The 27,889-nt window shown below is 52.2% G+C and overlaps 1 protein-coding gene across 6 annotated transcripts in view; it reads right to left on the reverse strand.

Annotated features, from left to right (window-relative positions):
* The window catches only part of LOC125703581 (opioid-binding protein/cell adhesion molecule homolog), a 290,009-nt gene that overhangs the window by 81,548 nt on the left and 180,572 nt on the right, over positions 1 to 27,889 (reverse strand). For 4 of the 6 annotated variants that reach the window (XM_048968245.1, XM_048968244.1, XM_048968246.1 and 1 more), the window contains one exon: positions 6,109 to 6,193. In XM_048968245.1, the coding sequence (XP_048824202.1) occupies positions 6,109 to 6,193 (85 nt within the window). Of the gene's footprint in view, positions 1 to 6,108; positions 6,291 to 27,889 lie in introns of those variants that run through there. The other 2 variants (XM_048968247.1, XM_048968242.1) reach the window with 2 other exon arrangements.

Here is a 27,889-nt window from a genome sequence, read left to right on the forward strand (position 1 = left end):
GTGCCAACACACACAGCAAGAGAAGAAAAGCCAACACAACCCCACACAGCCTGGCAGCCCCTCAACTTTGCACCAACTCCTTGTTTCTCTGCTCCGAACTCCTCCTGCACCAGATGCAGCACCGGGTGCCAGCAAAATCCCCCATCACGACCCCATCCTGCTCCACGCAGCTGCTGTTTTCCTCCTCCTCACGGAGAAGCAAGCTTTGAGACTTGCTTGTATCCTGAGAAACGAGCCCATCCGTGAGCACAGTCATGGAAATAACTCATTTTAAGCAAATCTCAGGAAACATTCATAAGAAAACAGAAGTACAATACGCGAGGCTTTGCACCGAATGTCTGACCTTGAAGGGTTCTGTCTGTCAAGGAAGACAAGACACATGGAGGCAAACCTGCAGTAAACAACCCATTACAGGCTACGAATCGCTGGCAGGGGCTGTGGGGGAATTATTTTTCTCATTAATAAAAAAAAAAAGAAGAAGAAGAAAAAAAAAAAGAAGAAGAAGAAAAAAAAACCAGAACATCAGAACCCTCAAAGGCTGCTCGCAAGGACGGAAGGAGCAGTGATAGTCACCGCATCAGATATTCCTTATGAACTGCCTGCTCGGCTGCGGTATCTAAAGATTATCACTTAACACAATATGTCCAGCTGTTGTAAAGAGCATCTGCGTTGCAGGGCTGAGAAATGGAAGGCTCTACGTGGAGGAGGCAAACTGTGAGAGCAGCTGAGGGAGCAGAGGAACTCTTTGGAAGCGGGGATGTGGCAGCCAGCCTCTGTGCCCCCGTTCCCTTATGCAGCATTTACACCTAATCCCTTCCTAGAAACAAAGGCTGGCGCTCCTGGAGCAGCACGCTGATCCAGGGAAGGACAGCTATTACTGCTCACCAGCCAGGGGAGTTTATTATGCTTGCAAAAAGATTGCATGTACGCTATAGTGAACGGATTACTAACAGTTCAGTCTCATCCCCCGGAGCTGAATATCGCTGCTTGTTGCTATTTCTGGCTAGCAGAGCTCAACAACTGAGCGTGGAGGTTGGTTTCTCACTAGTAGGGGGACTTGTGTCCTGGCCTTCGAGGTGACAGCAAGTGACATCTCTGCCTCCTGGCACAGAGCTGGGCTGGGCCTGCTGCATTCTGCTGTGCATCCAGCAAGGCTCCAGCTGCAAAACATAGACCACTAAATGTGCAGCACTGCCGCTTGAGATGGCATCTGAGACACCAACATCTCCAGTGGGGAACCAGCATCTGCACTGCAGCTCCAGCATCTGCACTGGGGAACCAGTATCTGCACCAGAGCACCAACATCTGCACCTTGGGCCTCCAACATCTGCATCTTGGGCCTCCATCACCTGCACTGGGGCTCCAACATCTGCACACTGGGCCTCCATCACCTTCACTGGGGCTCCAACATCTGCACCTTGGGCCTCCATCACCTGCACTGGGACTCCAACATCTGCACCTTGGGCCTCCATCACCTGCACTGGGACTCCAACATCTGCACACTGGGCCTCCATCACCTGCACTGGGACTCCAACATCTGCACACTGGGCCTCCATCACCTGCACTGGGGCTCCAACATCTGCACACTGGGCCTCCATCACCTGCACTGGGACTCCAACATCTGCACACTGGGCCAAGGGCTGGCCAGGACGGGGCCCTCCCAACACCACCCTCCAGCAGTTGCAGCATTACAGTGAAATTAGCGGGCACTGTAATTATAACTATCAGGAGCAGATAAGACAAGTTAAATACCAGCTACCTGGGGAGAAATTATTATGCCAGCCAGGAGGATCCAAATGCCAGAATCTGTGGCTGTAATTTCACTGAGTCGCCAATTACAGCTCCTACATGCAGTGAGCTCTACCTTGGAAACGGCAGGTATATATTTAGCTGCTCCAGAAAACTTTTGGGGGAGGAGGGGGAGGAAAGGGGCAGCGATGGAGCAAGTCCTCGCTAATCTTCTCCCTGCTAATCCCCACGCTTTGAGCATCTGCACACAAAAAGCAGGAGCCTCTTCCCACTTCTCAGCACGGATTTAACAGCGGAGACGTGGCTGTGTTAATGCTCCTGTTCTCCAGGTTGCATGGGGAGTGTCAGCACCCCCATCAATGGTAAGGGAAATTGAGGGCTGGCAGCAAGCAAACCAAACCTGTGTGTGATGGCAATGCAGAAAGCAAGCAGCCAAGCTGATCTCTAGACTGCCCAGACCTACACCCACAGCCCACGGTCCTGCAGCTTGTATTCTGCAGGGAAACAGATTGCAATAGATGGTGACCAACAAAGAAATAAATAAAACATAGGAGAAGCAGCAGCAGCGGCGTTGTCAGAAATAATTAAAACTATAATTGCAAAAATAAATGGAGGAAAGGCGTCTCGTGGTGTTTTATTCTGGCTTTCTTTTTTTTTTTTCTTTTTTTTTTCTTTTTTTTTTTTGCTGTTGTTGTCTGTAATTGGAATTGTTCTCATACTGGCTAATGGACAAAAGACAGCCAGTCACTGGGGAGCTGGTAAAGCTACACCGTTCTTTTGGTCCTTTTTCTTGATGAGAAATGGGGGGGTGCAGTGAATGGAAAGGTGGAGGGGGGCTTTGTGGGAAAAAGCCTTCAAATACAGGGAAAAAGCATCTCTGCCATGTGCTTTAGTGGGAAACTCAGGTACAGATACCTGCTACTTTTGGTACAGTCAACCAGCTTTCTCTTCTAATTACCTCTGAGAAACAGCCACTGCTGCCCCCGACCTACAGATGGGGAAACTGAGGCAGGGAGCAGCCAAGGAACCCCCCAGGTGCTGATGTCCCTGCAGTGACAGCTGAGCACAAGGCCCAATGCACCCATCCATCCCAGTGCTCCCCCCAGGCGCTCACACACACTGCCTCTGTCCTTAAAAAAAAAAGAGCCAATATTTCTTAAATACAGATAAAACTATAAAGCCTTGAAATTTTGAGCAGCTGTTGTTTTACGTCTTTATGAACTGTACTGATGCCTGTTATAAAAGGTCGATTTGCTGGCAGCACCAGCAATACGACCCAATTTACTATATATCCCTGCTTTTACACCACTTGAATATTTGCCACCGCAGCAGCTCTGCCTGCACTTCAACCCTGGATTGATGCTGAACTCTGACAATGGAAAAGAGGCTACAAAGTGCAATGCAGATGTGTTAAAACACACAGCAAGGCTTCAGGCTGGGCTCATCCTTTGGGACAACACCCCAGTGCCATCCCAAGGCAGCACACATCCAGCCTGAGGCTCTGCTTCCCAAAAGCAGAACTGAATCTGCACCAAATCCCAGCTGGGCAATTAATCCCTACCCTTCCTTACTGCTACCAGTGTGCTTGTTGTTCCATTCCATGCCCCAAACTGGTGCACAGCTTGGGTTGCTGTTGCCATCCAAACACCTGCCCTGCTTCACAGCAGGCTCTGTATTTTGGAGTCAGAGAGCAGGAAGCTTGATTTTATTTTTAATAGCACACGGAGAATTTGCAAACTGCCGCCAGTTCCCCAGAGAGGAAAGGTGCATGACTATTATGGGAATTGTTTGTTCTTACAATAAAAAAGTAGTGAATTATCAACAGTCTCTGCCTGTGGGGGAAGCGTTTGCTGCTGAGCTAAGATGACCCAGAAGTTGCCTGCAGATGGAGCCTTTGTTTCTGCAAGGATTCTGCGGAGCCTTCCCAAGAAAAAGAGTGGAGAAACGGGGAGGAGAGCACCCAAAATCCAACACAGGAAAACTACACCCAGACTGAAAGGCCTCCATGTTCCCCCATTGCTGCCACGCAGCTCTGCTCTCTCTCTCCACTCCCCTCTGCAATGAAATGTGGGTTTCAAGATCTCAGAACGCAAAGAGCTTCCATCAGCCCTACTGAAGCCAATGGCACTCGGAGGCTCAGCCCTTTGATGTCCCTTCTGGTGTCTGTGCTGGATGGATGGGGACCTTCCAGACGTGGCAGGATGGTGGCTATGCCTACAAGTGCCATGACCTGGAGCTGTGGCTCTCAGTCTCTGGTCTGAGAGCCAAGCAACGAGTTGAGAGGAGGACAACGAAGCCCACACTCCATGCCAGCAGCTGGCCAAATGAGGGTCCCCACGCTGCATGTCCACCAGCAGCCACCACCCCTCTTGTAAGGACCCGAAGCCACGCTGAGAACCACGCAGCAACTTCTCTCTGCCCAGCAAAGCTCCAACACAGCTCTTCCCGTAGGTCCCTCAGATGAGTTGCACGATCCTTCAGCACACCACCACTGCACGCCGTGTGCCTTCTGCCCCCCAAATCACAGTGCTGGCTGCAGGTGCGTGGCTGCCTGCTGGGCCCAGGGCAATTCCTTCCTTCTACTTGTCAACAGAACAAATAAATCCTTGCAATGCTCCACTTGTGCTTGCTGTCTGTAATGTCTTCCCAATCCTTAGCCCCAGAGAAGGCTGCTTGCTGCCCAGAGGCTGCAGGGAAGGGGGGGTAACACTAGGAAACAGCAATGCAAGATAAGACTGGGGGGCTTAGAGCAAAATGGAATGACTGCAGCAGGGAAAGCTGAACTTGAAGATAGAAAGGGAGGAGATGAGAGCATAGGAAGGTGCACCACAGAGCATGGGCAAGAGTAGATGCTGGGAAGGGAAATGGGCACAGAAAACACTTTCAGGGCAGGGATCCCTCTAAGTCCCAATGGGGGCTGCAGAGTTTACAGGAAGGCTAAAAGCCCCTCACGCCAGGGCTGCCTGCTTCACAAACATCCCCTCTCACCAAAAGGAGGCCAGGAGCTTTAAAAAAAAAAAAAGAAAAAAAGAAAGAAATCCAAGTCAGCCCTCTGCTGGCAGCAGCCTCGGCCAGCACAGAGCCCAGCAGCCTTTGGCCCTGGGGAGGGGGCTCAGCCCCTGCAGCTCTTGCCCCCAGCAAGCCCATGGGCATCGCTTCTGCTGCCTGCCACCAGCATCACCTCTGGGATGGTCCTGTTGTATGGCACGACTACAAGGGTGTCCCAGTGGGTCCTCAGCCCCAGGCACAAAGCAGTGTCCCAAAGCACTGCACCGCCGCAGCTCCCAGCGCACGTGCTGGGCAGGTGTAGGGACAACAGGGGCACATCTCTAGCCCTGGTCAGAAATCCATCCACTGTCTTCTTTCGTGCCCACAGGGAGCCCTACAGCATCTCCTGGAGCTTTGCTCCAGAGGGGACAGCACTGGAGTGAGCATCCCTGCCCTCCAGGCAGCACCCAGCCCCTTTATCCACACTATGTACCAAATGTTTCCCCCTTTCCCAGACCACAAGGAGCGTGTCTGACCCTGTACCTCCAAGCACAGCAGCCTCAAGCAGCTCCGGCTTCGCAGCTAACAGAGGGCACGATGCTCTCAGCCTGCTTGTGGCTTTGGGAGCAGCTGCTGTCTGCTGCAGCCCTGGCTTTCAGGTTTTGAGCAAGGGAACACGCGCAGCATGACCTGCACAGCACAACCCAAAGCCCTGACACAATCCGTGTGCTCTCTGCTCATCCACCTGCACCACTGCCGTGCCTCTGAGAGCCCATGTCCTACACAGGCGATGCACCACGTACACCTGTAACTCGCTCAGGGAACGAAAAGGGATGCTGTGCTGTACTATGCAACCTACAAGTGGCCCATCTGCATCTAAGCCGCTTGCATTTCTCCTCCAGCAACCCGCGTTAAGGTAAAACATCCATCAGAATTCATAAGATGCACCCCTGGAGTAAAAGATTGATTTGATATTAACAGATCCGTGCAGAGACTATCAAGCGATCGAGCCGAGCCACCGACACCTCCGAGGCATCGCAGCCCTGCAAACCGCCGGCACGGCGCGGACCCTCCTCCGCATGCAGACAACTTGCAGGCAGCGCTCAGTTGCCGTCTGCCACCTCGCCCCTTTGTCAGCCCCACGTCTGGCACCAGGCAGCGGCAGGAGGGGGTCGCTCCGCGCGCAGCCCCCAGCCACACATCCTCCCCAAAGCGGCTCCAAACTCACAAGCCGGTCCCAGGACCGCACGGCGCACAGATCCCATTACGCACACGGGGATCTCGCCGCACCACACCGATCCCATCACGACACAGCAGCACAACGAGACCCCCCGCCCTCCCCCCAGCACAGCCCGAGGCAGCAGCTCCTACCTGAGCGTGGCACTCTCCCCTTGCCGCACAGTCACGTTGTCCATAGCTTTGGGGAAGGTGGCATCTCCGCTGCGCACGGGCACTCCTGCGGGCACAAGGAAGAGCAGCCTGAGACAGAGGACGACTAGGCACCTCCAGGGCAGGGCTAAGCACCCACCGACCCCCATCCTGGGCAGCAGGGACTTTTCCACCAGGCAAAAAACACACCCGACGAGGCCACCGGGAGCGAAAAGGGGGGAGAGGAGGGAGGGGGTGCGTGTGTGTGGGGACGGGGGGGAGCAAAACCACCGGGGCGGGCGCGGAGGCGAGCGATGCGGAGCTCCACGGAGATCAGGAGAGCCCCTGGAAAGGCAGCCTGCGAGCACTGAGCCTGCCGAGCGGCATCCGGAGGGAGTCCCCAGTATCCTCGGGTGAGGGAGGAGGACGGGAGGGCCGGGGGGAGGAGGAAGAGGAGGAGAGGAGGTGCGGAGCAAGAGATGAAGGTCACAGAGCTGTGTCTGCTCGAGACGCTACTTTAAGATTCAGTTGGGCACGCGCTGCGGAGAGCTGGCATCAAAAGTTTATAACCCAAGGAGGAAACGTAAGTGTCTCTGGCAGGAAAGGGAGGGCGGCCATAAAAGCAGGCTGGGGGAGCAGAGCGGGCTTGGAGTTGGGTCGCTGGCTGGCTGCTGTTCTTTTTGCTTTTTAAAGAAGAGAGGGAAAAGGAAAACAGAGAAGACGAAAAAAAAAAAAAAAAAAAAAGCCCCAAAAAAACCAAAGCTCCCCAAATGCCGATTCTGTCGCAAGATCGAAACTTCCCCGCGGAGCTGCAGGCGATGTCCGGACGCGGCGCTCCTCGGTGCCGGGCGCAGGAGGTGGCTGCAGGTTGGGGCTGCAGCAGGGGCTGCTCTCAGCGCAGCAGTGGGGCAGACGGGGTGCAGAAGGGCGGCAGCATCCCAGCCCCGGCGGCACGGCTGCTCGGGAGCATCCCTGCGCGGCACGCAGGCTTTCTGCCCGGGGTTGTCATGGCAGCGGCTCCATCACTGACCGGCACTTTGGCTCCCGCACGCTCACAGCACCGCACACCAGCAAAGGACGGCCGCTTGCAGCCCCGCGCCCTGCGTTAACCCTCGCAGCCCCTTGCTGCAGAGAGGGCTTTAATCATGCAACACACGGCGCGCAGCTCGCAATGCAGCCCCCGAGGAGAGGCGGGATGCCGGCTGCCCAGCCCACCCGGCCACACCTCGCTGCTTCTTTCCCTGCATCCACCTGTTGATGCTTCCCCGATGCACGCAGAGCGGGGATGGCGTTCTCTCCTGTGTCTGTGCAGCAGAAAGGCTGGAAGGATGCTCGTGGTTAGGGCAGGGGGACGTGGTGTCCTCTCACTGCGTGTGTGCCCCAGAGGACTGCATAGGATGCAGAGGAGCTCCAGGGCATCCCATGCTCTGTCCCTGCCATCCTCACACCTGCTCTGCTGTGACACTGCAGTCAGAAGCTCTTGGGTTCGCCGCTCCCACCAGAGCAGCCCCAGACACCAGCAATAAATAAATGCCTTGCTGTCCAGAGACAACCCCAAACCTCCATTCAGCTGCTCCAAGAGCAAAGGGGCACACCAAGACCTCACAGACCACCCAGACACATCTCTGTGCCTACAGACAAAACTCCATGCCGTGCTGCTGCTTCCCACACCATGCTGTACAACTACTTGTGCCCACACCAGTAGGACAGCATGTTTGGGTGCCGTCCCCCAAAGGGCATCTTCTGCTGAATGCTTCTTGGGAAAGGGGCTAGAGGAAGAATGGAAGGGCCTGTGAAAGGGTTTTCACAAATTCCTGGCCCCAGCCTAGTCCAGAGACCCACACATGGCTACTAAAACTGATGGAGATCTGCAAAGGGTTTGCATTGCTCCCGAGGCCAATTATGAGCAGAGCACAGTGCCAGTGAGACGCAGTGACCCTAAATACATCCCTAGCCACAGGCTAGCACTGCAGAGCTGCACGCTGGCTCCCGGCACTAGCTATGGCTGCAGGCACCGGAGGGATGCTCACTGCAGCTTGGATAAATAGGGCAGTGAGGGAAGCACGGGGAAAAGCAGGGCTGAGTTTGCCATTGGAAAGTTAGCTTAACCCTGAATATGCAGCCAGCAGCAGGCATCCTCTGGGGGGAGAGATGGGGATGAAGGACACCCCATCTCCTGCCTTATCTGCTCACACAGCGCAGAGAAAGCAAAGCTGTGGCAGAGAAGGAGCAGCAGAGGGAAAGAAGTCAGCACAAACCCACTGCAGCTCCCCACCCATCAGAGAGCCCAACCCCAAGCGCTGCTGAGCCTCCTCCAGCACTGGGAGCAGCTCCAGGGGCAGAATACTGCAAGGACCAGATGCTCCACTGGGGAAATGTTGTTTATCCCTTGGGACAGGAAGCTGTAGGCGAGGAGTGCGCATAGCAGTGAGCCTGCCAGAGACAGTGCAATTCAGGAAAGGAGAGACTGAAAGGGGAAGAAGGCTGTCTGCCTCCGAATGAGACTCTGAGGAGGCTGGAGAGACGTGGTTACATGAACAGATGCATAGGTAGGGCATAAATGGATAGATGGATAGCTGAAGTGGCTGCTGCAGACAGCTGGGCACAGGTGAGCATATATGGGGCATTGGGGAGGGGAAAGGGGGCTGGAAAGAGAGTGCTCTGCATATTTATGTAACAGAAACCTACCTAAATGGGTACGGACCCAACAGCCTGGAACAGCTCTGCAGGAGGCTGCAGGCAACACGCCTCAACCATGCTCACCCCCGAGGCCACTCTGAGCTCGGAGATACAAGGAGGAAAGCAATGTTTCAAATGTTTCAATGCAGCCAAGCTCCCCCACTACTCAGTAGCCCCAGTGACGATGCTTGTGCCTGGGAAGGGAAAAGGCAGCAGCAAGGGGTGATGGATGAGGCAGAAACACCTGCATGCTCCTCTGGGTAACAAGGGAGTGACATCCCACTGCCAGCTGCACACCATCACGGTCCCTTTGCTGCTTTGCCATGTGTCTCCCCTCACAGCAGCCCCCTTTGGGGCCGCATGGTGATGCTGCACGCCGTAAGCATCACCCCAAAGCAATGCAAACAGCTGGAGCCTCTCCTGCTCCGTCTTCTAGGCTGCCCCATCACTGTCACTGCCACTGAATGAAGGGAGCAAGCTGGCACATGGGGGAGAAAAGGGTGAGGGAGAGAAAGCTCAAAACGCAGGAGGCTGCAAAAATGCGATCCCGACACCAAGCGAGAAGGCAGGAAAGCAGGGCTGGGCTTTCCAGACATCTGCAGACCGCAGGTCGTATGGGGGGCTCTGCAGGTGGCCTCAGCTCAGGTCCATGTCCAATAATACCATGCAGCTAAGAGGGACTGGGAGGCTGGCACGAGCCCTGGGGGCAGCAGGCATATGGCAGCGGCGGATGCTGCTCCTCACGGTGACGTTAACAAGCCCTGACCTTCTCTCATCATCCCAGAGGCTCAGAAAGAAACCGAGACTGCAAGGACAAGTCCCTCCACCTCCCTCGCTGCCTTCCCAGCCGGTTGTCAATCTCTGCTTTTATTAGTGGCGCAGTTTGGCCTCTATCTCCCTTGGAGATTTCTCCCTCGTTGCTCTAATCAGGAGCTTGCAAATGTCAAGAGTACAGGCCTGGAAGTAATTAGTGAAGGACCGGAGCCCGGGGGCCATGAGCCGCTCAGCGGCAGCGCTGCTCCGCACCGGGGAGCAGCCCAAGGGCTCCAGGACCCACTCACTGACTTTCTTCTCCAACCTCACATTATTTTCCCCTGCTGCAACAGAGGGAAGCACAGAGAAGCTGTGTGTGCAGCTCGGAGTGAGCAGAGCTTCCCTGGCAATGCAGTGAGGGGTGGGCTACCCAACGGCACCAGAGCCCAATGGCATTTGGCCACCAAGTGTCACCTCTGTGCGTGCAGGCGCTGCCTCACCCAGACGAGCCAGAAGAGCCCCAAGGATCACTGCTACCTCCTTGCAGATATTCACAACCCACGTCCTTCCCAGGAGCACAACCCATGGGCTTCCACTATCCCAACCTGAACCTACCCTTGATACAGTGGCAGCAGCAAGGTTTGCCCCTCCTTGGGCAGCAACTCCTGCCCAGGCTGTGCACAGCCAAAGAGGAAAAGCCCTCACCATGCAGAGAAAACCACAGATCTTCCTGGGAAACAGCTTTCTTTGTGTTGCTCCAAGTCTCCGAGCCATTCAGCCTCGTGCACAAGGAAATGGGGTTAAAGCTTCACCCAGGAAAGCAAAGCCTCACAGAGTAGCAGGGAGCACTGAAAGGAGGGCAGAACACCAGGTATTTAATCAAAGCACCAAGCCCTGCTCGCAGGGTTCACCCCAGTGCTGGGGGAAGCAGAAGTCCTCCAGCACTCCCTCTGGAAGCCCCAGAGCTTGTTCAAAGCAGCACTGCTGCAGCCCCTGCCCACAGATAGCAGAAGCCAGGTTCCTTTCACATCTTGCTCTGCTAGGGCATGGCAAATTTCACACCAGAGGGCCACAGCACACAGCTCAGCCCCATGGCAGATAGGCAGAGCTGCTCAATATTGGCACCCCATTACATACGGGTGGCATCTGGGTGCGGGGCTACGGGACTCCTAACCACAGCCTTTCTGCACTGTTATCCCCTCCTCCTTTTCTCCCACCTCCTCCTTCTCTCCCTCCTTCTCTCCATCTGTCCCCATCCCCCTTTCTTCCCCACCTTTTCTCCTTGCATGCTTGCAGCTGCTAATTTTTACCCAGCATATTTGGCAACTCAGCCCAACACCTCTTCCCCCACACCTTGCCCTGCTTCGTGCTTTTCCCCTATTCTTATTTCTTCACCCCAAAGCGAGAGCATTCCCCTACCTATCGCCTGGGAGATCCCAAGGGCAGGTGTGCTTACAGCAAGAGCACCACCAGAATTAGGTAAATCCAACCTCTGAACGCACAGCATCCTTCTGCACTGCAAACAACACCAGCCAAGCAACCCTTCCCTATGGAAAATGCTCTTCCAGGATGAAAGCCTTCCTGAAACCATCCACAGCTGGTCCAGTGCTGCCCAGCTGCTCGCCCAGCAGCAGCTCTCCATGCAAAGTGCAAACCTCTCCTCCTTTCCCCCCCTCACCCCCTTGGCTCTATCGGCCAGGATTTATTTATCCCACTTAATTTTTCCAGTTGTTTTATCTTGTTTTATCTTTGCACTAAATCAGGATTGCTCCGCCAAACCCAACTTTTATTTTCCGTGCTGTTTCATGTAATGCATTTTATCGCATGAATTTAGCAAAGGGAAAAGCTGAGGTAATTGTGAAAAAAACGCAGCCCATTCTTCAAATTGATCGCCCTGCTCGAGCTCGGCGTGGCAGAAAATGCAAACTTGAGTCCTGCTGCTCCGTCACCCCATGGACTGCATGCTGCCACATCCCTATGGAGCTTCATTGGGAACTAAAGGCTCTGCTTCAGTGCACTCACACCATGCCCCAAGGTGCTGATCGCTGGGAAAAAGCAAGGGCAAAGCATGGAGATCACCAGCAGGGCAGCTTGGCTGTTGCTTTAGCTCGGCATGGTGCAAATGGACCAGAGCACACCATCCCTCTGACATGCCCTACATGCAGGTACAGACCCCCCCCAGCTGCCATAAAGCTGTGAAGACATGCAAGCCCAGCCTGGGGCATCACACAGCCATGGCTGCAGCTCAGTAGGATGTGCAAACCAAGCTCCACTTCACACCGATGGTTTTAATGGGATTGCTTTACACTTAATACTCGGCGTGCAGCTCAAATCCCTGGATGAGGCAGACAGATGGCATGCTCAAAGCAGAGGAAAACCTGACGGCTCTCAGAAAGGAGGCCGTGCTGATGGCACCCACCTCGCAGAGCTAAAAGCAGCCGCCCCTCCTTTACACCAAGCAGTAAAGAAAAAAGCACTCTGCAAACACTCAGTGCTGCTCAAGCAGCCCTCAAAGAGGCCGAGAAACTCAGGTAGAGCAGAGCAGGACCGAGCCTGAAATTCAAGGATTGCATTTTCCAGCAGCACTTCTGACAACAGCCCAGGATTTGATTTTTCCTGGGGAGGGCAAAATGTTAAGATCTGCTTTGCGTTGCCAAGATTCTGTGTTGCCATTACTGTTGGTACGCAGTGTGTTTGGGCAAGTTTTCAGCTCCCATGTGTTTATTTTTCCCCTAAGAACCGTCTCTCAGGGGATGGGAGATGTGGGCGATTACAGATGTGACATTTTGCTTCATTAACAAAACATTTCCGTACCAAAACACGTGACTGTTCACCCCATTGGATGCAGGAAGCTGCTTTGGAGAAATCACAGAGCAACAAAAACATTACGACTCCTAGACAGCTTCTGCAAATATTATCATCTCTGCTTCACCCCATTACGGCACTGCCAACCTACCCCATCATCACAGCACTGCACACCCACCCCATTCCTTTGTACAACCCGTGTTGGTAACAGCTCTGGGTCTGAATCCCAAATCTCACACCACCCACAGCCTGTAGAGACCCACAGAAAAGCAGTTTGGGGCCAAATCAGACTGCTGCTAAAAGGAGGGGCTGGGAGCAAGAAGGGGAAAGTGTTGGGGAAAGAAAGCACAGGGCCAGGGGTGCAGGCAGGCAGCACTTGGATGAGTCCAACCCTGCTTAGGGAAAGGACATGGAGCAGGAATTCAAGGCCTGCTTTGTTACTGTCCCACAGATAACTGCTTTTCCATACTGGAGATGCTCAAGGGAACCTGAATGTGTGGCAGGTAGCTGTGTGAGCATTGCCCCATGCCTTGGCCTCCCAGCCATCCCCCCCAGCCCAAAGCAGAGGGACTTTCCTTCCACCTCCCAGCAGAACTACAAGGCTCGTTTTATAGATGCTCACAAAGCACTTTGTGAGCTCTTAACAGAATGAATAAAAGAATAAACAGATAGCACAAGGCCCTGTTTATCCTCTTTCTAAATACGATGCCACTGCATAGCCTCCAGGCTTATTTACAAAATACAGAGACGTACGAATGATCAGAGCACAGCCGTGCCACCTACGCTCCATGCTGTAATAGGGAACACGAGGCTTTGGCTGCCCTGGGAGCTCAGAAACAATGCCCCCCAGCACACATATGGAAAGCCAAAGGAAGAAAATCAAATCAACCCAATCTCCTCAGCACGCACTGCTGTTTTTCCACACTCAGGTGACACAAGGGCCACCCATCTTGGTGGCTACAACCCACTGCCCTGCTCAGAGGCAGGAAGGAGCAGGCAGCCCACAGCCCTGGGCTGAGCAGAAAGCCCATACGAGTGCCTGCAAACCCTGGTGCCCTGCATATACACATTTATACACACCTAGAGGTGTATATATATACCCACAGACATACACCTATTCCCCTCCTTGCATGCTCTGCTGGGTCTGTGCTCTGCTGCTGAAGGTCTGGGCACTTACCCTCACCTCTGAACCACCCCAGCTTTGCAGACTGCAAGTCTCAGCAGGAATAAAAGCTCTCCAGATTTTCAGCCAGTGATTTCTTTTTATTATTTTTCAATATATATTTTTTTCCACCTTTGAAATTCTTCTAAGGGCTGAAGCTTGGAGGGGGAAGAAGAAACAACAAAGAAATACTTGGTGAGGGAAGGATGTCAGCTCCTGCAAGGCCCGGAGAAGTTCCCTGGGAGTTTGATTGGAGTGGCTACCTGAGCCAGAGCACCTGCTCTGTGTGCACGTCGCTGCTGATTTATTCCCAGTGGTATCAGCACATGGAGATAAATATGCAAGCTGCACAGCCAGGGTGTGAATGTGAGCAGCTCCATCTTCCCGGGTCAGTTTTAATTCATCTTACAGAGTCAGCCAGGTCTGAGCCACTCGCTCCTGACTCCAACCCAATTCTCTTCAAAGCCCAGGTCTGTCTGGAATCTGGGATTTAAATCTAGGTTTGCAGCAAAGGAAACGAAGCACGCTTTATGAGCGAGAGGAACCTTAGGGGAGGGTTTGACTGCAGTTTCAAAGGCTGAGCAAGGTTTTTGTACACAGCGCTGCCTCCGTTCTGCTCACTGTCAGCAATCCGTGCTATCTCCGTGTTGCTGACAACCCGACAATCTCCGATACTGCAGCAAGGTAACAACCTGCAGGCTGCAAAGTGTGCTAGCTCGTTTTCCAGTGGGAATAACAAAGCACAAAAAGACAAAGGAAACCAAATAGGTTTGGGGATGCAAGACACTTGCCCAACTGGAAGCGTCCAGGGTCTTTCCAAAGCTCTGGTGGAAGCACAGCCTTGGAGAACCCACAGAAACAGAGATTTGTTCAGGTTTGAGAAGACCTTTGGGATCCCCAACCCAAAAACCCCAACCCAACCCATCGTGCCCACTGCCCACCACCCTCAGTGCCACATCCCCATGGCTCTGCAACACCCCCAGGGACGGTGACCCCACCACTCTCTGTGCAGCAGTGCCCACACAGCACTGCCCCTTTGGAGAGCTTCTTCCTAACACCCAACCTGGCACAAATTGAGGCCATCCCCTCTCACCCTACTGCTGTCATCTGAGAGAAGAGACCAAACCCCACCTGCTACAACCTCCTTTCAGGGAACCATAGAGAATACGAGCCATAGCTGGCTTACCCCTAAGCAGCCCAGTGCCAGCAGAACGACACCCCTGTGTCAGCCCCAGGCAGGAGTGTCAGACAGCACAATGAGCTCACAGCCCCATCGCTGCCTCTGCCTGCATCTCCTCCCGTACGCCGCATTTGAAGTCGGCATTTGTCACCTTAAGCAGCTCTTGTAACACAAAGCAAAACTGTCAAGACAAATATGAGCGCTGCAGATGGGTGGCATTTTCTTCCTAACTGCTTTATTTTTATTTATTTGTGGTTTTCCCCTCCCATCTCCTTCGCCCTTTACAGCTGTCCCTGTTATAGCAGCTCGCCCCGCACGCTCTGCTGATGAGCAGCCGCTCACCAACTTCTTCTGGACCTGAAACGCTTCTCCTGTTCACTGCTGTTCCTCTGTCACTACAAATTGGCACTTCTAAAGAGATTTCCAGGCCAAGCATTAACCCCCTCTGGAGCCCAGCCTCATAAACACACACGTTATTTGTCAAACGAGAGAGGGAAACAGTCAAGCTTCAGGAAAACAGAAGTGACTTGTCTGAAACAGCACAGAGCAATGAGGATGGAGTATGGAGTGGAGACAGGCGGCCCCAAATGCCACCCAACCCACCCTCCCTTCTCCCTGCAGCATCCCCAAATGGCTCTGCCTGCTCCATCAACCTGCAAGCTCAGGTTGTCTGCTATTCAGAGCCAGAAATAGTGCCCAGGAGTCCTGACATCACACAGCCGTATGTAAGCACAAAACAAGGTTTCCTCTGGTTGCAAATTCCAGCCCAAACTCCTTTTAGAAAAAGGTTTATAGAGGTTTTATTTATTGTCAACTCCCGGATGATAAAATGAGGCTTCTACCGGTCCTATTTATTTCCCCCTCACAGGAATCAGAGGGGCTGAGATGTGGAACAAATGAAGGGCTCCAGCACTGACCCTGGGCTCGTGCTGCTTTGCAGACCGCCGGGTGATTATTTTATAATAGCTGATAGCATCTATGATTTAATGCAGCTGTTAGAAATTAGCAAGGACTCCATCGAAAGCGTCCCAGTCACTCACGATAACAGGCTAATAAATCATTCCCCCCCTGCTCCCTGGCATTTACAGTGCTTTTGTAGAGATGCAAAGCAGAGATCCGGCCACCCTCCCGGATTTATTTTTATTTATACTTTTAATAATGCAATCACATAAATAAATTTAGGACGCTGTGACTCTGTTGCCCAAAGCAGCATTGATGAGAACTTCCCCTGTGTGACTTCCCTCTGTAGTTTTCTCCCCACAAGGCAATTAAACAGATAACAAACAGCTTCAAGGCACCTCGGAGATTCCCAATCCCAACGCGTGGGGTGAAAACCTGACTCCATTGGAACCTAAGAAGGGTGAGGGGGGAAAAGCCGCCTATGGTGGCACTTAAAACCTGCATGTAACAGGGTGGCTGATGCTGGGGCAGGAGGAGGACAGTCTCATAGAATCACAGAATCGTTCAGGTTGGAAAAGACCTCCCAGGTCCCCATCCCACTGTGCCCACATCCCTCAGTGCCACATCCCCATGGCTCTGGAACACCCTCAGGGATGGTGATCCCCCACTCTCCAGGCAGCGCAGCATCATTCTTTGGAGAAGAAACTTTTCCAGCCCCTGTGGCACAACCGTCTCCACTGAACCACATCACAACGGAGTCCACTCTGCCCTGCCTGTGCCCCTCTCAGCAAACCCAAGGGAATGCCATTTGCTGCCCAGCACGACACACCTGGTGCAGACAACCTACATCCGAGCACAGTCCCAAAGGACCCCACGAACTCCACAAGCCATGCACTGAGGAGCAACGCATCCTTCCCCACCTCCCCCCGCCCTGGCCCACCCCTGCTGCACGCTTATTTGCACACCCACACACGTGCCTGCTCTCCAGGGGCAGCCAGCCAGCATGCACAAGCCTTCAAAACATCTCCCTGATGGACTCATGGGAGCTCTCAGCTTGTGTCTAAGCTGAGGCAGCAGGGCTGGGAGTTGGGGAGCAATAGGGGTTTGTGCAGAAGAAGCAGTGAACGCAGCCACCTCTTCTCCTTGCACACCTCCAGGTCCAGCTCTGAGGTCATGATGCATCTTTCTGCTTTTCCTCCCTAGAGAAGCCTCTGTGTTCAGTGTGTCCTGAAATACAGCACGCCCCAGATTGACAGCTGCAGGTTCACAGCCGATTGCAAAGGGCTTTTCTGCAACATTTCACCCGGTGCGCTCTGCAGGCGCTGGAGCGGAGCGAGATGCACCCAGCTTGGGGGGCAAAGACTGGGCAGCAGAGCTGGGAGCGGAGCTGTCTGGGTTTACTCCCAAAGGAAGTTCACCCTGGGTTGCATTTTGAGCTTCTGCGAGGTTTCCATTCTTACACATTCTTTAAAAATGCCCCTTCTCTAATCCTTCACACCATCAGTTCGCTTTTAGTGGGAGCCTGACAAACGCAGACAGCCCTGTGTGCATGTCAAGGGTGAAGCTCTGGAGCTTCCAGCACATGGAGACCACCTCCATCCTGAGCCAACACAGGGAACAAGCACCTTGCTGCTGCTCCTCCTTGCTTTGCTTCACTGAAACACAGCAACAGAAATACCAAAAATAAAAGCGCTCTTGCTTCTCCTTCATCTAAAAACATCTGCTGTTAATAAGGAGAAGGAGTCAATTTATTTCTTAGCCTTGCGCTGAGCTCTGCTATGAGAGAGTTTAGAGGAAGCCAACACCCCAAAGACTCTACACAGACATCAGTGGAGCTGCAGCACATCTCTGTTGAGTCCATTTAAAATGCTCTCAGCATTTTCATCATTTCCTCCCTTTTAAGTAGAGTTAAAGCCAGAAAAATTACTCTGCATACACAACCCCAGAGGTTCCATATTTCTTCCCCTGTGATGACATTTCCTGACCAGATCTGCTTAATTTATAAGTTGGGAGATAGGGTTCCTTCCCACCCCCACCCCTTAAAACTGCCAGCCCTGCAAATTCCTCTGGAATGGAAATATTCATCCGTCCTCCCTGCTCTGCCACCTCCGCACAGATATATGGCACCAGGCACAGCTCCCGAGACACGAGCAGATGGGAGAGGGAAACCCATTGGGATCCTGAGCCCAGAGCTGCATTGGCAGTGCTGGGGGTGAAGGAAACCACGAGGGATGGGTGCTGGGTGTGAGCATCCCCGGAGATGAGGCAGACTCATGGAATCATTCAGCTTGGAAGAGACCACAAAGATCATCCAGCCTGACTGCCACAAGTGATCCAGCGCCAATTATTCCCGTCCTCAACACAAATTCTCTTCTCAGCATGCAAGAAATTGGAAAAGCCTTGATCTCAAAAGAAAGTGGAGGGCTTCAGTAAGCACTTTCAGCAATACTTTAATAATTCTAAAAATTCTAATTAAATTTTTAACATTTAAATACATTTGTCGTATGTTTCCATTAATAACATCCTGTGCCTCCTTTAATTTGAGCATCTTCTCACCCTCGACAAATAACTTCCCCCCACGTATTCCAGCATATCTGGCACTGCAGATGACACCACTTTCCCAAGGCCGTGGTGCAGATGGGGGGCAGCAGCCCGTGGTGCTCTGCTGTGAGCAGCATGAGAGGCAATGGGAAAAGCAAACCAGAGAGCTTCGTGGGACGGGCCTTCCAGCAGAGCCAGGAACACGTCACAGCAAACTGCTGACAACTGGGGATAATGGGAATGTTTTTCTTGCTATTATGGCTGGGATAACTACAAGCAGAGCGAGCGAAGGAGCAGAACAGCAACAAGCTTCAGAGGCAGCTCTCTGAAAACATCCACAGCTATCTCCCAAGACCATTGGCACAGCAAAGACAAGCTCCCAAGCTTCCTGCTGCCTTGAAGAAGCAGCTGCTAATGGAGAAAACAAGATGTGAGCTCTGTATGCCTCAGTCCCTTCTCACTTCTGCGATACCATCTTTAGAAAGGGCAAAAAAGCTGATTCTGGAGGATAATTCAAGCCATCCGTTGATGACTGCCTGGAGCAGAGCGGTGCTTAGTAGCTGGAAGGGATCTTTTATAGTTTGGTATTTATTTTATTAATATTATTATTTTTTTAACCGTTGAATCATTTTATTAATATTAATAAACTAGCAGGAAAGTGCTAATTTCCTTCATCATTCCCCTAATTACCTCTATTGAATTGTGAGGATCATCTGCATGAATAATGACTCCCCATGCACTTGCATCACTGTTCTGCCTCTGTTCAGCACAGTCGCCATGAAGAGCTGCATCCTGCATGGATGCTCCAGCACTGCAGGTGGGAGAGAAGGGTCTTTGGAAGCACCACGTGTGTTGGGAAGAGCAGCTCATGGATCCTTCCCCAGCCTTAACAGCCTGGCAGGGATCATTGTGTTCATTCTGCCCACACCAACCACCCACCCCAGACATCAGCAGTTTCCCTGCAGGCTTGGGCCAAGTCCAGAAGCTCGCCCTGCATCTTGTTCCCAAGGAGCCAGCAGCAGCACCAGGGGACATCTCCTTTTGTCACACACTGAGGCCACAGGGTTCCACAATGGACCAGATGGTCTGCATGGTTCTGATCCCACACACAGCAAAGCAATCTTTTCCACCTCATGAAATACCCCAGGGCCCAGCGTTCAGCACAAATCCCATCTATGTCACCTCCAAAGCTCCCTCACACAAAGTCCCTACCACACAGTTTTGCAATGCAAGCCAGGAGGGAAAGGGACACCAGCTTGGCAGATGACAGCTCTGCAACACCCTCTGGCTTGCTGGAGAGCCACAAGTCTTTAAAAGATGGATGGTGCTCTTGGATGGCATCCATTCCCTGCAGCTACTGTGTGACACAGGGCTTGTATGAGCAGAGGGGTCTGCCAGCATGTGGCAATCTGGTGCAGAGCCTCTGCTGTGCTATCTGATGTCCCCAGATACAGGATCTGCACTGGGACAGCATCCTGTCCTCTTCTCTCACCAGAAAGCATGAAGCACAAAGGACATCTCCATAGCCATCCTTGTTCTCAACATGGAAAAGCAGCTCTGACCAGCCTCTGCTCAAACATGGGGGAGGAAATGGGACATTTCCAACTCCCCCACCTCTCATCACTTGCTGTGAGCACACTCAGCTTGCACGGCACCCTTCAACCACTGCCCCTGAAGCAGGAAAGCGCATTCCTCCCAAATTTGTATTCATTTTCATGAACTCCCCATAAAAGTCACTAATAGAACACAATCTGCTAATTAAATTTCACTCAGGAAAGCATTTTCACCTTAGATTAGCGGTGTCCTTGCACATTTTTTGCCACTAATGTACTAATAACATCTTATTTATCTTATAAATGAATTCGCTTAGACTTATCATTAAATTTGAGATATTAACACACAAAGTGAAAGGAGGGCAAATAACTCCAAAGGGATGAGAACCAGGAGTCCATTTTCCTTTTTACTGCTAGGGAAATAAGGCAGCATACTGAGAGCTCAGGAAAGCAACGCTCTTCCTTTGAACTGCAAGCAAAAGCAAGGAACCAGGACCCAAATCCCAGCAAAGGGAGGCAGCACAGCTTCAGCAACCTCAAGTCTTTGCAAGGAGGTCTCTATTATAACACTGTCCTGTGCCAAACTGCACTGAGATGCATCTCACCCCACTCTCATTCATCCCATTGAGGCCACAGCTACATGCCAACACCCAAATCCATGCCAGCACCCAAATCCATGCCCCAGTTTCCCAACGACTTGCCCCCGCAGAGATGCCCCATCTGCATGTGCAAATAGGCTGGAGAGCCCGGCTGCTGTACCTGCTGCCGAAAGTGTGGCCTGGATTTAAAATATTTGTCAAAGGGAGGGAGGAGGTGGGGGAAAGGCGTTCTTGATCATGAATCTTGGCAGGATGCAGCTGCTGTCTGTGCTTCCCTGCGCCTGGCTAGAAGATGGATCACAGAGAGGAAGCCAGGCTGCAAAACTTAAATCTAGGCCTGCCTTCGCTCTCTGCTGCAAATCCTCCCTGCTAGAGCTGTTTTCTGATGACACATCCTCAAAACTTCCTTGTACCCAGCTCCACAGGGACACCTCACCGCCCTCCTGAGCATCACACGAGGTCTGTGCCAGCTCCCAATGGCTCCGCAGGCACCGAGCTGCGCCTCCAAGAAGCAGGATGCGTTTTTGTGCCTGGCTTTTCATTCTGCTCAGGCTTTTTGTCCCTAATGGGGGGTTTAGCCCATAGGCAGCCTGGATGGAGTCCCACCCTGGCTGAGCAAAACAAGAGCAATGATGGTTCCCTCCACGGTGCATTCATACATGGCCCCATGGTGCTTAGCAGCCAACTTTGCAGAAAACAGCATCCAAACTCAGCTATTCTGACAGCAGCATTTTCTCCTTCCTGACGACCCAGCTCTTTCCCACTCAGGATGAGGCAACATTGACATCCAGTGGCCGATCAGGTTAATCGCACAGGAGATGGGGTTTTCTCCTGGGGATGGAGCACGCCTTCGCCAAGAGCCAGCAGTGACATCCAGAGCTTCCCACGGCCACCCTTCCTGCAAGAAACCTGCCAGCACCACAGCCCTGGCATCACTTGGGCCCACCAACACCACGAGCCAAGGGACTGCATCCTGGGTCTGCCTCATTCCCACGTTCTCCATGCTGGAAGATACAACAAGCCCACTGGCATCACAGCCCCTTTCTGCCATACCAAGCTCCAACCAATCTGCCTGCACGCGCAGCTCATGCCCATCACCTGCTCACACCGCTCTGGGTTCTCTCTTATTCAGGCCATGTTGTCAGTTATCGTCTTTTATGAACAATTTGCATGCCTGCAGGGGCAGCCGGATGCTCTTCCCTCCCCTGACAGCCGCGAAAACAGAGGCTCCCCCTCCTCAAGTCTGCTTTAAAGGTTTTCTCCCGGTTTCTGCGGGGGGTTTAATTTTATTTTAAAGAAACACGAAGGCAGATTACATGCTATGCAATTAAATATTGATTGGGAATTCTCCCCAAGTATGCTTCCCCTCCATCTCTCTGCCTCCGCAGGGAGATGTCAAGTTCTGTTTCCTAAGCTGTCCCCATCCAGTGATTACGTTCATTAGGACAGCAGCCTTGTGGTTAAAAGAACTTTCTTTGCTGCTGTACGTTTAATTAGACAACTCTTTCCCAGAAATTATTTATAGCCGAGCTTGGGAGCTATTGTTAGTCCGAATGTAAATAAGATTCAAAAGGGAAATCCCAGGGCACCCCTGTGGCTGGTGAGCCGCTCACTTCAATCCATTAGCACTGGTCCCAGCGCCCCTGCTTAGCACAGCCTTCCAGAGGCTGCAACTTGTGCTATTTCACAAAATAATACAGCCAGCCAGGCTCGGCACAGGCTTCCAATGCAACTTTTTGTGCACGAGAAATATTTTCCCTGTGCTCAATGTAGGGAGATGGGAAAAGCGTTGTCATGCCGAAAGGCTTTGGTTGGAGAAGGGCACAGCAATGCCAGCGCCTTTACAAACACAGATTCAGCCTGGCTCAGCCCAAGCTGGTCTGCTCCAGTCTGAGTGCCCCTTCCTTCCCCACGCACCTCCTTAATTCAGCTGGAACGGAGCTTGGTGGGAAAAATATCAGCTTTAATGAGGGCAAACACCTCTTTGCAAAACCACCTGAGAACACCTGAGCAAGCTTACGTGTGTGTTTAAACAGGATCATTTCGGAAACGTGCCTAGAAAGCAAGCCCTGCAAACTTAAAGCCCTTTGCAGTGAGAACGTGATGAGCTCCAGCAACCAACTGCAGGCTGGGTATCAGGAAAAGGTCCTGCACCAGAGGGTGGTTGGGCATGGAGCAGGTTCCTCAGGGCAGTGGTCACGGCGCTGAGCTCAAGGAGCCCTTGGACAATGGTCTCAGATGTGATCTGAGTTCTGCCAGGTCCTGTGTGGGGCCGGGAGTTGAATTCCATGATCTTTATGGGTTCCCTCCAACTCCACATACTCTATGCTTCTGCAGGAAAAGCCAGCACTTCAGTCCCATCCTCACCACAAAGACCAAATCAAAGACCAGCACAACCTCCAGGTGAGATGCATCCATCTCTTCCTGAGCCCCTCTGCAAGCAGAATGGCCAACAACTGAACACCTCCATTTTCAACCCAACAGAAGTACAGGACAGGATGGGTGTCCTCCTCCCTGCCCATATGTACCCACAGCTGTGGTTGAGTTAGGATATTCAGCACTTGCAAACCATCTATACATCATTAATGGGGGTTAATCTCACACCTTCACACCTTCAGCTGTCCCCTGCTGGATCTGGGGGCAGGGGGATGCACTCTTGCACTGCTAGTTAGCAGAGCAGCACTCTGCAGAAAGCTGTGGCTCTCTGCTCTGATAGAAAAAGCATGCAGGGGGCAGCAGCAAGGCCAACGTTGCAAAAACATGATAAACCTCCACAATCTACAAACAAACCAACAGCAGCAGGCTGAAGGCTGGCCAGCACGGCTGCGTTGTACCAAAAGGTGACTGCAGCAGGCAACAGAGCCGGTTCTGATGCACCTCTCGGGTGGTTTCTCAAACCCTGGAAGCTGAAGGTCATTGCACAACCTGCACTGCACGTGGGGGAAATGCAAAACCAAGTGGCACAGCCTGTGCTGCCAGCTTTCCATTTCTGCATTCCCATCTCCGCCAGCGCCACTGCCAGCAAAGCTCCCATCAATGCCACCAAGCCCAGGCAAAAGCCATCACGGTTCTGGAGGGTAGCGCTGTGGGGAGGTCTATTATTTTAAACATATAATTGATTCTAATTCATCACTTATCGCGCGGTGACAGATTTTTATATAGTTTATTATCTCAGTCACAGCACGGGGGCCCGGGGGGCTGGCTCCTATTGTTTGGCATTTCCTGCTCCTGCCTCATCTCGAGCTGCTCCTGTTATCTGTCTGATTAAGTTAGGGATGCTGGTAGCTCCTGGTCCCCAGGTAACTGTCAGCACTCGCACCTCCCCTGCAGGACTGAAGCTGCCTTTGTGCACCTCTCCTCCCCGACCCGCCTGTCACAGGCTGTCGCTGCACTCAGCTGATCTGGAGATGAAAAGAAAGCAGTTGGGCTCCAGGGCACCGCAGCACCCTGGAGGATGCTACCTATAAAGCAGCCCAAGAGGGCAGGGACCCCAAGTGCCTGGGTTAGCACTGGGATGCGCAATATTGCATCTCTTCACCACCCCACCCAAGCCCTGAGCCCAGGGGCCGAGTCCTCCTGCAAGCTGCACTGGGGAGCAGCTCCCCTTGCAGTGACATGGGTCCATTTTGTGTTTTTCCACTCCACAAAGGCACGTGCAACTTTTCCACGGCTTCAGTTTCATTCTGTACGAGAACGAATAAACCTGAGCGCATGCAAACGTTTCCTCCCAAAGAGCTCCAGCAACACCACAACCTCCCCCGACGCTCCACGCAGTCACACCACAATTTTCATGTTTCATTTCAGCGTTTTGCATTATTTTTGAATTATTTCTACAACATTTCACGACGCTCAACGCAACGCTGAACATCGCACACAACAGCTCCGAGGATGTCATTACGTGACACAACACAGTGATGGAAATGTTTCACAATTTGGTGCTATTTTGGAAGCGTCGAGGGCTGCCGCTTCTTAGCTTTGATTGAAACGTCTCGTTTTGATTTATTTATCTTTCCCCCCCTTCTGGATCAAAGCGTGCCGTGCTCCAAACTGTACGGAAACAGTTTGACGTTGCTCTATAAAACGGAGTCAAAACAATTCTTCTCAACACAAACAGTTCAGACTTTTCATCTCGGTGTCAAACCGCTTCGTCACAGTGAGAACAAAAGGCGAAGCTGGGATGCTGCAGCTGACTTGAAGTAGCAGCTGCCCTTAATTATTTTAATAGCAAAAGGAAACACCGCCAGGATTAACCTGCTTCCCCGGTGGCACGGCACACAAATGGACCAATCACCACAGAGCTCTGACCAGCCAAATTCAAACAGAAGTTTGAAACGGGGAAATTCTGGGCCCTTTTTCTGCCTGGTGCAAGGCAGGTCCGTGGCCCTGCATGCAGCAACGCCTTTGTGGCACACTGTGGTGCTACGGCTGCTCCCCACGCACCTGGATCTCCTTTAGCACAACACAACCGGGCTCTCAGCTCCACAAAGATCTCTGGTTTCCCCACCAGCAATTGCCTTTGCTGCTGACATTTTGCTCAGCACGTGATGAGTTTCCTCCCCCACTTCCCCTAGGAATGACACCGCTGTTATCTCCGCTGCATCTAAAGCACACACAGACTCAGTTTAGGGACAGTTAATTTCCAATTCTTTCCAGATGGGTTGGAATAATATCCCCAGGTGGTAAATACATTATTAAGAAGGCAGTTTGGTGTGAAATTGGCTATTAAAATATAGATAAAGTTTAATATATTGAGCTCCTTGTCAGAAAAATCACTTTAGAGGGAGCTTATTATTTGTTTGATATTAAAAGAGTCACAGCTCCGCTCCAAGTGACAAATGGGGAGGGGGAGGAAATGCCACTAGTAATGGACAAAAGCTTTTTAACATTTAAATTTAGGATTCTGCTCGGCACCCCATGCTGTGCTGGGTGCGTCCATGCTGGGTAAACCCATGCAACGCATCCGCCTTCAGTCCTCCAAAGCCAACAGCTGAGGTTGGCCAGGCCTGCAGCATCCCTCCTTGTGTGCCTTAGTTCCAGGCATTTAGAGAGGAGAAATCAAAGAGGAATCACTGGGAGGGAAAGAAAAAAAAAGCTTTCCCAGTATCCATAGGGCGCTGTGCTGTGGCTTTACCCACGTGTCCTCTTGCTGGAGCTCCATCCTATCTCCACACCTCAAAAAGCAAAGAGCTCTGAGAGCAAGCTCAAGCATTTGATGATTCTGTGATTCCAAAGCTCTGCACATCCCAGCCTGGGTGGGATCTACACAGAATAATTAAGCAAAACATCAGCAGTCCAATATGGCACTAAGCAGACATGAGAGACGAGCTGCCTCTTCCCTCTGCTCCGCGCAGGGCTCAAGTCGGGGCTCGCATTACTAAGACTTCATTAGTTTTACAAAATATACTACAGAACATTTACTAGCGGGCTATGAAGAATCATAAATAATTAAAATTAAATTACACTTGTCAAGGAAATGAACGAACCGCTTCCTTGAGATGCATTATCCTCACGCACTTATTTGTTGCTGTTTGAAGCACTTGCTCGCCAACTTCGCCGGGCTCTGCAGAGTTGGGCTTGGAACACAACGTGCTCCCAGGACCACAAAACACCACCGACCTGATTTGTGCCCTGCTGAGCTCCGAAGCAGAATTGCAATGTGAATCACCCACGTTGTGACACTGCAGCCGTACTCTGAATCAACCGTGGTGTTAAAAGCATTATCAATCGCTATTATTATTATCATCTGGCAATTAGCAAACCTCAATAATTGGCGCTTATTAGATCTTCCACTTGATGAGAATTTACAGTCAGAAGCCTTTGAGGGGAGGCACAATAACAGTGGAAAACATCTTAACTAATTAATTAAACCATCCAACAGCCCCAGAGTCCTTATGGGGGAAAAAAATAACCAACCCTAGCAGGTTGTTCTGAGCCCAGGATGTGGAGGTGCTCAGGGGACTGCAGGCAGCAGCTTTGTACCGCCCAGCCCATGTAGGAACCATAACCCCATACCCAAATCCTCAGGTATGCACAAAGAGGGGCAAACCCATTCGTTCGGTACGGCGTTAACTTGTGAATCAATAATTAATTAGCTAATTCAATTAATTCTTTCAACACTTGCAAAAACAAGACCAAACTCAAACAGTATCGTTCAGGATTTATGTTGGAAGGTTTGCACAGATCTGCGCTTCCAAGGAGGCACGTGCTGATCCTTGCACTTTGTTGCACTGCCCTGCATTTGTGGGGGGATCTCTCCCCTGTAACTTAAGGAAAGCCAATACTGCTGGTTTCCCTTGGAGAGGAGAAAGGCAGTACACCAGCAATAGCAGCAGAACTCTATTAATAAACTTCACAGGGCTGCAGCAAGGAAGGCAGGGAAAGCCCAGGGAGCAGCAAGCCCTGCACAGAGCCCAGCAGCAGGGAGAGGGCGATGCCACAATGGGCTCCACCATCGTCTCCCAGTCAAGCATGGAACAGGAGAGCACACAGTCTGTGAGCACATGCCCTGAAGGCAATGATCCCTGGTGGGATTCCTAGTTTGGGCCCTTCCAACCCAGGCTGTTCCACAATTCCATGATTCTACGAACCAGATTTCTGCACTCTCCTCCTCACCGCACTCCTGCAGAGCTTCTGAAGAAACCTTCCCCATCCCTTCGCCCTCTCTTCCTCACTCTGCTTGCTGGCAATTATCCACCAAGCACTGCAGCCTGAACCTCGTGCTCTGCCCAGCACCAGGCACGGGGTTTGAGGCGAGTGAGAGCCAGTGAGTGGCTCGCTAGTGGAGGAGGAGGATCAAGGTTGCTGGTGCTCCTTCAAAGGAGATGTGGAGAGGTTTGGAGGAGAGGCGGGACTGCCGGCAGGCTTCCCCAGAACATCTTATTAGAGTCACTTTCACACATCACTTGAAAGCTGCCTGACAACGTTCTTTCAAATACAAAGCAAATACTGTATAAATTAATAGCCCTTCAGGGAAAGGCAGAGGCAAGCGCTTCCCACCCGCGGCCCCGACGGCCACTTCCAGCAAAGTGCCACCAGGATGGGGAGATGAGATGAGGATAAACCCTTCTGCTCCAGCTCAACACGCGCCCAGGTCCCCATGTGCACCCTGACACTTCCAAAAAGGAGGGTGAAGTGAGCAGAAGAAGCCTTGCATCCCTGACTGCCCTGCACCGCTGCTTCCCCGAGGCAAAGCCCAGGGATCTCTTTTATAGAGCTATCAATATTTCACGTGCACACGCTTGGAATTTATGAAGGTAAAGCGATGTCTCTCCAACAGCCATCCCGTATGCAGCTCAGCTCGGTGCAAAGCGAGGGCTGCTCCCGGCTGTGGAGAGGAGATAGGCACCGCTTTTGGCTCGAAGAGATTACAGGACACCTCGATTGGAAAAGGATGGGCCACTACACCCAACCTGGCTGCACCCCTGAGCTTCCATTGGGCTGGGACCTGCAGAACAGCCAAGGCTGGCTGCACGCTGAGCTCTGCACAAGAGCCCTTCCTGCCCCACCGAGGTTAAAATGGAGCTTGAGATCCTCACTGCGATGCTCTGCAGGGACTCTCGGTGGCAGAGCCAGCCTCCTCCTGTCCCCCATGAAACATTCCTCGTTTCAGACC

Source organism: Lagopus muta, chromosome 22 (assembly GCF_023343835.1).
Source record: "Lagopus muta isolate bLagMut1 chromosome 22, bLagMut1 primary, whole genome shotgun sequence".
NCBI lineage: Eukaryota > Metazoa > Chordata > Aves > Galliformes > Phasianidae > Lagopus > Lagopus muta.